This window comes from Phymastichus coffea, unplaced genomic scaffold, assembly GCF_024137745.1.
Source record: "Phymastichus coffea isolate CEN01 unplaced genomic scaffold, Cenicafe_Pcof_1.1 PCOF00040, whole genome shotgun sequence".
Taxonomy (NCBI): domain Eukaryota; kingdom Metazoa; phylum Arthropoda; class Insecta; order Hymenoptera; family Eulophidae; genus Phymastichus; species Phymastichus coffea.
The window spans coordinates 771,574-782,085 of NW_026706851.1; the positions used below are offsets into that span (position 1 = coordinate 771,574).

The 10,512-nt window shown below is 32.1% G+C and overlaps 2 protein-coding genes across 2 annotated transcripts; one reads left to right on the forward strand and one right to left on the reverse strand.

The window, feature by feature from the left end:
- Positions 1–138: 138 nt before the first annotated feature.
- Positions 139–4,748, reverse strand: LOC131664064 (longitudinals lacking protein-like). Its single transcript, XM_058934921.1, has 4 exons — positions 4,568–4,748; positions 3,659–3,875; positions 3,172–3,387; positions 139–2,126 (listed from the first exon to the last, which is right to left on the reverse strand). Exons 2-3 carry the CDS (start codon positions 3,845–3,847, stop codon positions 3,193–3,195), a joined length of 384 nt encoding a protein of 127 aa, XP_058790904.1. The 5' UTR covers positions 3,848–3,875; positions 4,568–4,748; the 3' UTR covers positions 139–2,126; positions 3,172–3,192.
- Positions 4,749–8,814: 4,066 nt separating this feature from the next.
- On the forward strand, positions 8,815–10,512 carry LOC131664083 (uncharacterized). Its single transcript, XM_058934950.1, has 2 exons — positions 8,815–9,036; positions 9,196–10,512. The coding sequence occupies exons 1-2, from the start codon at positions 8,815–8,817 to the stop codon at positions 10,510–10,512; spliced, it is 1,539 nt and encodes a 512-aa protein (XP_058790933.1).

The following is a 10,512-nucleotide window of genomic DNA, read 5'->3' on the forward strand; positions in this document are numbered from 1 at the left end:
GTTTTTTATTGGACTTCATTTTATTTTTATTATCCATTCATCAATATGATCTGTAACATTTCATCAGGAATATACTCATAACCAAAAAGTACTCATATGTATCTATTACCCTATCAAGAGTACGAGTAATATTCTTAAATTAATTAAGAGAAGGTTCCCTTGGCTTTTTTCAATTGTTTTGAAATTATTTCCCATATAAATCTTCTCTAATCATTGGTATTAGCATTATCTATACCTAATATTAAACTTGATCAATAGGTCATAGTAGAGTAAAAAAAATGTTATTATTTATATGTATTTACACAATTTATTTTATATGTCAACATTTTTATACGATACTTATAATTGTCATCAAGTCATATAATCGGTAGCAAAAGTAACACTAATTTGACAAATTACTGTGTAGAGTTCGTACAAATCTAAGAGTGTAGAACATTAAAAAAAAACTTTCATAAAAACTTTTTCAATTTCATAAGATTCAATTTAAAAGTACAAAATATAATGATTATTTTTGAAAAGTAATAGACGAATATTCTTATAAAACAATTTGCTTTCAAAATACATTTATTATAACCAATTCTATTAGATGACAATTTTCAAGTTTATCTATTAAAGTGAAACCAGTTCTTTAATTTATACTTAAACGATATCAATATGAATTGAAAATTGTCATTTACATAAAAATACTCAAGTTCGTATTCCACTTTCATTTGACAAAAAAGACGATACGTAAAATCAAAATTGATAAAATATAACTTCAATTATTATAAACTATCGACCATAATACACAAGCAAAGTTTTTGTTGTATAAATATACGTATCGTCTAATTAATCACCTCAGCTGTATTAATGAAGTACACCTACTACAACTTTAATTTATTCAAATAAATCCACATACGATTTCCATTAATAAAAGTTCATTAAAAGTAAATTAAAGAAACGAGATGCTTTTTACATTGTATTTCTCTTTCTATACATGCCAATTCTCTACATCTCGAATGCTATTTGCAAAAAGTAAGTTATTTGCTTTGATAGCAAATCCATAATCATATACAAGTATAAAAAAATATTATAAAATAGAATGTTCAAATAATTATCTTAAAATGTTTTTATGATAAAGATACATTTTCAAAAATCTATACGTGACAGAACGGCGTACATTTTCATTTCGTCTTAGTTTTTCTATTTTCCCTCAATATGTACTTCACAATGGTTTTCTTTTTCTCTACAGTGGTCCTGTTTATTTAGGAGGAAAAAGGAACTGTGCGCTCCGGCTTTACAAAATTTTTCAATTATCGTTATGTTACAATAATATTCACTTCCCTCGGTTCAGGACAATCAACATTTTATATATTATCATAAATAAATTTGGTCTATAGGTAATAATATGAATACGCCAATAAAAATACTGGCAGTATTTGGTTACAAAATCGCTTTTATTGAAAACTATAACGCTCAACCGAGGATATTCAGTTATTCTTTTATAAATAATGAATAAAGCTTAAAGAGAATCACAGAAGTTTTAATATAGAAAATAGCGTTACAGCTTGCAACAAGCGCGTCAGTGAAATTGTATCAACTGTTAGCCAGGCGTTTGAACTTCTAAGATATCAATTAGTATTGAAAAAATATTGCGAATTTATTAACATAATTTAGTAGAATTAATTGAAATTGTTCCAGAAAAATAAAAATTGTTATATATGGCATATTATCTTGACAAAAATGAAAGCAATAATACTGTTTGTTACAAGAATTTTCAGAAGTTACCTGGCCAACCACGTTATTATCTAAACCTTTTACTATAATTATTAGTATTATTGTATTTTTGTAGTATTTCTTTAAAAAATATAATTACTGTGATTCTAGTGTTATTGGGTTCAAGACGAACATCAACAAGCGGCTTAAATGCTGTTACAGTTTAATTTTTGAGATTGTTAAAATGAAAAAAATCATATCCAATTACTTGCTTTAGGTTAGTAGTTGTGTTGATCCTAGTCAAGAACCAGAGGCTTTTATATCTAGTGCGAATGTGTTTTAGATTGTTTGGTGTTCATATACGTGTGTTGTCAATGCCATCACTTTATAACATTACACTTTTGTTTTCAGTCTGCACGCTTTTTAAATATCTGAAAAATTTTTTTTTATCAATTATAATTGCATACAATTATTTTATTAAAATTAGATTCATTCAAAAGTTTTATTTGTTGACATGTCTTGTTTATGTTAAACTCAAAAATTTTTTTCCTTAATTATAAATATCACTTATAAATTTACAAAAAGATTTTGTTTGAATGCTTCAAAGGCTATCTAAGTTATACTACTTAAATTCTTATTACAATCTATGAATTACTTATAATTTTTATTGGTTTTTCTTAATTCTCTGGGGATTGTGGTGTACTAATTATAAGCTCTTTTCAATAATAACTTATTGTAGAAAACTAAAATTTAACTTAATAAAATTGAAAATATTACGATAAAAAAAGGAACAATGAGTGAATAAAACAAACTTTTAGTCACTAAATTTAGTCAATAACATTTTGTTAGTAATATCACTAACCTTATTGAGCTTTGTGTTTGAGGAGAAAGAGAATGTAACTCATTGCCAGTTCAACTATGATTATAATAGTATTTTTTACATTGAAACTATGATTATAATTGGACTGGCAATGAGTTATATTTTCTAGTTTACATATATATTTATTCCTAAAGCAAACAGCCTGATAAGGTCAGCAAAATTACTGACAAAACGATGTTGACTAAATTTAATGACTAAAAGTTTACTTTATTAACTCATTTCTCCCTTGTTTGATTGTAATATTATCAATTTAACTAAAAACATGGAGAGAAATACACATATAGTGGATAATATTTAACTTCTTTATTTATTAAATTTTAAATAGATATAAAAATGAAACATTTTATGAAATAAAGACACAAAAAATATTAGAATTATTATTACTACCTTCCATTATGTTCGTATGAACATTAATTATCAATAAGATAAGTCAACCTGTAAAATAATCTTTTTTTATTGAAACCTTCAATCAAATAGAGTTGCTGATTATTTTATGGGTTGACCTTACCTATTGATGATTAATGTTCATACTACACAAAAAATACCTTCATACCATAGAGAAGTTAAAAAATAACAAAAACAGCTTTTTAACTTACCGGAACAAATACATAATGAGTTTAACCTTCTCTTTTAATGGCACCTGGAGCTTCTGCTAATCCCTTAACTTTTAATCGATCCGCCGTTTTTAAAAATGCTGGCAACTGATCTTGCGATACATTAACCTCCCCTGCATACATAAATTCTAAAATTGCCTGAAGGTGACTATATGCTACATCCTTTAAAATGATTATAGGGTGTTTGGACGGATTCTCCTATAAAAATGGTTAATGAAGCTGTTAATACAGTAATATAAAAGTGCAATGTTTTTTCAAGGCATATTAATTATATTGATTACAATATATATATATATGCATGTGCACGGTAAGCATATATTTTAATCGTTTTAATAAAATTTATCTTCGATATTTCAGAAAATTGAGGGCATTATATATATATATATATATATATATATAGACACACACACACACACAATAAATTAAAGCTTATTAAAAAACTAAGAGAAGGACAAGGATCAAACTTTACCTCTAATAACGACTTGAAATATGGACTACATGCTGATAAGACCATTTTGTGTGCTTTACATGTCTGTCCATCGCAAGCTAGCGTTACATCTGTAAAACTTTTCTCGTCTCTTAAGTGTTTAAAGGAAGAAACCATATTAGATTGGAAATCATTCCATTTGAGAAAAAATTGCTGCTGTTCTCCAGACATTTTTAGATAATAATGTAGCAACTGTTATCTGCAAATAATTTTCATTAATTTTATAAATTCAATAAATTATTGTACATGTAATCAATTATTTTTTAATTATTTTGATTGAATAAACTTGAATACTGATAAAAAACTAAATATATTGATACAAGATTATTAATCCTATTAATGTTGCTTTCTAAATGTATTAATGTACATTATATATATAATTCATCCGTTTGAAAATATTCAATTTTCTTGTTTTCTGACATACATTTAGTAGAAGATAGAATAAATAACATGAGATTCATGAAGTGTTAATATAGATGTACATATCGTATTTATACAATCTCCACGCAGACTGACAATTTATGTGAAAACAAGACAAGAAAAAAAAAGTAAAAGTAGCAAATGAGGCCAAGTTGACTCGAGTGTGTAACCGTCTTTTTCTAGGTTAGCTTTGTTTGTGACGTACTTATCTACTAGAGAGAGAGAATATAATACACTGAAAAACTTTCGATTCTATAAAAATATAGGGATACAAAAATAAGGTCCTTATTAAGCCTAATTTTTGATTTAGGAAGTTCTAAGTCCACTTCTAAAAAAGGCAAAATGAATGACCACGTTAAAATCTGACTGAGGGTAATAGTATGTTGCTTAGCTGACTTAATGATTAGCGTGAATTTGCTATTATGAAAAACTACGTAGGCAGCGTCGTTTCAAAACGATATAAAATCATACCTTTTATTCTCGATGATGTGAATATGTTTATTGGCGAATGGCTTCGAAAAGCGTGTACTTAAGCAGGTGCGAATAGAACAAGCTCAAGACGCTTAATGCACAAGCCCTTGGAGGATACCTATAATGGAGAAAAACAGCTACGTGCGTACCGTTCGTGCTAATGCCAAAAACCTAAGCTCTTCCTCTCTCTCTCTCTCTCTCTCTCTCTCTCTCTCTCTCTCTCTCTCTCTCTCTCTCTCTCTTTCGCACTCGCTCGCTCACTCGTTCACTTGCTCTTTCTCGCTTTCTGTCTCTCTTTCTCTCTTTCTCTCTCTCTCTCTCTCTCTCTCTCTCTCTTTCCAAGTATAGTTTTTCAGAGTATACGAGAATGTTGTATATATATATAGTTTGTCTCTGCCTTTCAGGGAATACGCACACAGATACGCACTAGCATACCACTTCTCCTAGATCCCGTTTCTCGTTCTCGTAAAATTTGGCATTATGTGTGCGTCTACCTACATACACTCTACGGTCTACAGCTGTGTGATATTGATGACATTGATATGTTGCTTTAACATGTGTGCAACGTTGTATAGTAAAATATAGGGACCCTAGAAAGATCAAATCATTTAAATATAGTAAACTCAGCAGACGCTATTCGAAAAGAACTGGAAATACACTATAGCTAACCATTCGTCAGTGTTGTCGCTGGAAAATTTTTTCTCAGGGTCCCTAGAAATTATTGCATTATATTAAAAAATGCGATAATTTTTAGAGACCCTAAAAAAAATTTTCCCGCGATAACGCTATCATTCGTTTAATTTTATGCATATTAGGTGATAAATAATTATATTAGGTGATAAATATCTATATCAGAGATTTTCTTATCTATGGATGGCCTTAATCAATTAAAAAAACAGTAGATAATTTCCTGAGAGATGTAATAATAATTTATAAAATAAAATTACTTGTACACATGGTTGCAAATTAATTTATAGATGTTTCGGTCAACAGCATTAAAAAAATCCCCTTGAACTAAAAGAAGTCTTTTTGGTATAAACAGATTTTTCGTTTAATAAAACTGTAAAATGATCTTTTTCTAGAATAAGAGGACTTGATACAAGCAGAGGAATAGTTTTTCTCATTCCAGAATAATTTCAAATCATAATCTCTTGTTTTCTTAAAACAACATATTTATTGATTGTGCATTTTCATTTTTATTACCCATGTCAATTATTCATAAATTTAATATACTATTAAAATATAAATCCCCTACTTCTAGACATGTAATGCAAAAATTTTTCTAATAGCAATGCTGTTGCAATGAGTTATTTTGAATTCTTAAGTTGGAAACAATTTGTTGCATACGATTTTCATGGCTAATGGAGAATCAGCCTTAGTGCGCTTCGTGCGCTCTATAAATATTCTTTAAATTTAATATTTTGATAATTAGATTTGATTTCATGCATAGCTCTAAAATTACAATGCAAAAAATAAAAATGTAATTTCCTCCATTTTATTCTATTCATTTTTTCTCTCTTCTAATCATAGTTTAAGATGGTATTATTAATTTCACATATGCTCATTAAATTATAGATGCGTACTAATTACATTCTAGCGTAATTTGAAAAAATAACTTATTTTCTTAAAACGATTGACGGCTTTTATCCATTTTCGCATATAAGGTTATCCATGTTAATTATTCAAGAATTGAATTTACTGCTGAAATATAAATCTCATACTTATAGATACATAATATAGTTATTTGAAAGTATAAGAAAATTCTATGAGAAATATAGTAATTAACAGCTATATATAATTATATTTTCAACATTTTTATGAAAAAATAAACAATACACATTTTTTTTCTTTCTATGAAGGAAATATTTGAATGTTAATCAAATGGTATAAATTTCACAAAGAGGAATTCTTTTATATTTAATAGAATTGCCTTTTTTGAACACTTTCGTTTGATTGAGTTCATCTCTACACTTATTTGATACTTTCGTATTTTCACAATATTTCCTTACGTACAAATCACACGCTATGAACAAAGTCTTCTCGTTATCATTACATATATTTTATATGTAGATAAGAAATATTACGAATCAAAAATTGTTTACATTAAATAGAATGCTATATATTGAAAACTAATTATTAAATAGTTTAAAGGTGTTTTTTAGATGTTAATTAAACATTCTATGAATCAAAATATATCATCAAGTTGGAGTGTCTACATTCTTCAAAGATTTAACAATACATCAACGTACTTAATTTTTCTTTCTTCCTTCAAATCAAAAGTGTCGGCCAGGTGTTGGTTGTCGTTCAAACCTTTTACCATTAATATTTTAATAATCAATAAGACATACTTTTCGTACTAAATATTTGTGCCCGACTACTCAAATCTCTGCTAACTTAAAAAATATGACCTCTTGCAAAAATTTTCATTTTCTTTTTAGCATTTTAATCAATTAGAACACCTTTTTAATTAATTGAAATTAAAATATCTAGTTTAAGTATTATAAATATTCAGTTATAATGTGAAATTCTATATAGCGTTTGTTGTCATAAAATTTTGTACAACACTTTTAAAAGTTCAAACAGTTTTACAAAATAAGGCATTATATGCTATAGGCCGGGTACACGGCATCCTTATGAGAGAAGCTATCGAATTCTTTCGCCTTAATCATGATTATTTTACCTGAATTTACCGCTTTGATCGTTATTTATTCCAAAATCCAGAAGATCGTCATCGCTCAGCGGATGCGTCTAACTTCATAGCATTGAGTTTTTCGCCGTGTAAACACGTCAAAAGGAAAAGAAAGGGAAATTTTGCTCTTTTTTCAAGGGATTAAAACTAATTATTTTAATATTAGTACTCTTATTCTACCATCTAAACATGAACTCGGAAGTTCAGAATAGCGATGACAGTGAGGCTGACATTGACAGTGAGACATCGACTGTGGAATCACCGAGCAGGTTATCTAGCAATTCGGAGACTGATTCCGAGACTAATGGACACGCCAATTATGTTCACCCAAGAAGCTTACCACCTCGAAAGAGAGCACGCACTGACAGCCGTCATCCTAACGCTCTTTATGTTATGCAGCAACAAATAAATTGTTTATCTGAAGTAGTTATCCTTACCCATTTCAAATTCTGCCTCATGTTCTTCATTTAAAGGTATGACTGAAAATCCAACAGCATTTTTGACCAGACCTGCTGAATCTAAAACTTTGTCATTTGGTGATTTGAAAACATCTGTCGATGAAAAACGCACCGTTCCTTTAACCCGTCCAATTCGTTTAAACGAACTTGTTAATTTACAAAGATTCTGCACGAGTGACTGGAAAGATGTTAGGTATTCTTCTGCTTTGAGAAGTTTTTTGTCTACCCCTGGTTTTATCGAGTTGAAAGTCAACGAAGAGCTTTGCCACTTAGAAAAAGGCAAAGATCCTGTTGCTCCTACTGAACGCGCTTTGGCAGGACTCTCAAATGCCATACTGGAACACAGAGATTTGCTTCAAAAGAATTCGCGAAGTATTGCTGATTGGACTACAACAAATCCAAACGATTTGAATCCTCAAACATTATTCGAACGTCTAGATTCTCTATTTGGCTCAAATTCTTTAATTATTAAAAATTATGAGCAAGTTTTACAGATTTGATGTGGCAAAAGAGCTGAGTGTGTCGAGGCTAGGCGGGAAAAACTGATTTTAGAGATCCCGAATAAAAATTTGCGGATGGCTTTGCGCAGACTTCCTCCAAGCTCCGAGCATCTTTTTACAAAAGAAAACCTTTGTTCGCTCATGCAATCTCTAGGAGGAGCTCAGGTTTGGTTGAATACTCCATCCTATCTCAAAAAACCTTTTAGACAACACCAGCAACAACAGCAGAATACTTCAAGAGGTTATCAACGTAACAATCAACAACGCAACAATAACGGTTCTCAGCCGATTCCAACTCAGAGAGATGAGCAAAATCATCGTTCAAATCATAACAAGGGTTATAGAGGCAACTTTCGAAAAACAGACCAGGCTAAACCAAAGAATGACGATTCCTTTCGTAAAAAAGCAGATAAGTGACTGTATGATAGACGAACAATTTTCAGGAGGCCGACTCATAAATTTTCAAGAGCGATGGAAAGAACTCGGGGCCCCACTTCATATTCTCAAAATAATCTCTGGAACTCGAATTCCTCTTGTGTCGAGACCTCCGTTGCTTCGAAATTGGAGAGCGTTAATTTTAAAACGGAGAAATCGTCAATGATGTCCGAACAAATTCAACTGTTGAAGCAACAAAAAATTTTGGAAAATCCTTCGAAAATCGAGCACAGCTTCATTTCAAAGATGTTTTTGGTAAAAAAGTCCTCCGGCGGAAGTCGTCCAATTTTCGATTTGAGAGATTTGAACGATCACGTTCAAGTAACAAAATTCAGTCTCATTTCGCATTTCCAAATTCCAAGATTTTTACAGGACAACGACTGGATGGTAAAAATCGATTTCAGTCAGGCATACTTTCACATTCCAATAGCGGAATCTCATCGCAACCTCCTTCGTCTCGTTTACAAGGAGGAATTGCTTCAGATGACGAGCTTGCCCTTCGGCCTCTCATCTGCACCTTACATCTTTGCGATGATAACGAATTAGGTTGCAGAGATCCTTCGTTCGCAAGGTGTAAGAGTGATTGTCTACCTAGACGACTTCCTTCTGGCCTCTCAAAACAGAACCAAATTGATTTCGCAAATACCCGAGGTCCTCAAATTTTTGAGATCACTGGGTTGGCTGATCAAGCCGCAAAAATGCGTTCTGGAGCCATCTCAAGAGATCGAATTTCTCGGACTCGTTTGGAACACCAAGTTAAACCTTGTGCGTTTACCGAAAGACAAAATCATAAAAATTTTGGAGACACTGGACCAAATTTTAATAGAAAAGAGCTGTACTCTCAAAGCACTTCAAAGTCTATTGGGCACTCTCAATTTTGCCAATTTCGCTGTCCACAGAGGTCGACTTCATTGCCGCAACTTACAACGTTTTCAAAAACAATTTCGTCAGTCGAGACAACGAGAAAGGCGCGCCGTTCATTTTCCTGCAATAGCCGAACTCAGTTGGTGGAACAATGCAGTTTACACCTCAACTCAACTTCACAAGGGTCCTGTCACAAACTTTCTTACAACGGATGCTGCAGATGCAGGTTGGGGAGCTCTACTAGACAACAGTCATCTATCGGGCTCGTGGACAATGGCTCAGATGTCTTGGCACTCGAACAAGAAAGAGTTGTTCGCAGTTTTTGCGGCAATTCGACAATTCTCGCGAATTCTCCAGAACTCTCACATTCTCGTTCAGTCGGACAACCGCACTCTCGTTGCATACATCAACAAGGAAGGTGGTACTCGCTCGATAGAACTTCTCAATTTGACGTATCAACTGCTCGAAATTGTCGATTCACTAAATGTGACACTGACAGCAGCATATCTACCAGGCAAGTACAACGGTATCGCGGATCGTCTATCCAGGAAAAAGTCGTTCCCCGAGTGGCATCTATTACCGGAGGCAACAAACAAGATTTTTAATCGGTGGGGCACTCCGGAGGTCGATCTGCTTGCATCAACGAGATCAGCGGTGGTGGATCGATATGTAACAATCGACTCGACAGACAGTCAAGCCCTTTTCATCGACGCTTTCAGCAAAATTTGGCAGTTCAAGTTGGCTTGGGTCTTTCCACCTCCGAGTCTGATTCCCAGAGTCCTGGCGCACCTAAACAAGTGTCAAGGTCAGTATGTGATAATTGCACCCAAGTGGAGTCAGACATTTTGGATGTCGGATCTAGAGAATCGGAGCACTCAACCACCGATAGAGATCACGGAATTGAGTCGGTTATTGATCGATCTATCGACAGGTCATCCACCGAGCCAAGTAGATCAACTTACTTTGCAAGCGTGGATAGTTGGATGTGGTCAAGATTAA

Bases quoted from the DNA above. Each gene is read 5' to 3' on its own strand.
- LOC131664064 (XM_058934921.1), bottom strand. From the start codon at position 3,847: ATGTCTGGAGAACAGCAGCAATTTTTTCTCAAATGGAATGATTTCCAA. The intron at 3,388-3,658 runs GTAAAGTTTGAT...CCATTTTTATAG, and splicing joins ATTTCAAGTCGTTATTAGAG to GAGAATCCGTCCAAACACCC.
- LOC131664083 (XM_058934950.1), top strand. From the start codon at position 8,815: ATGTCCGAACAAATTCAACTGTTGAAGCAACAAAAAATTTTGGAAAAT. The intron at 9,037-9,195 runs GTAAAAATCGAT...ATAACGAATTAG, and splicing joins TACAGGACAACGACTGGATG to GTTGCAGAGATCCTTCGTTC.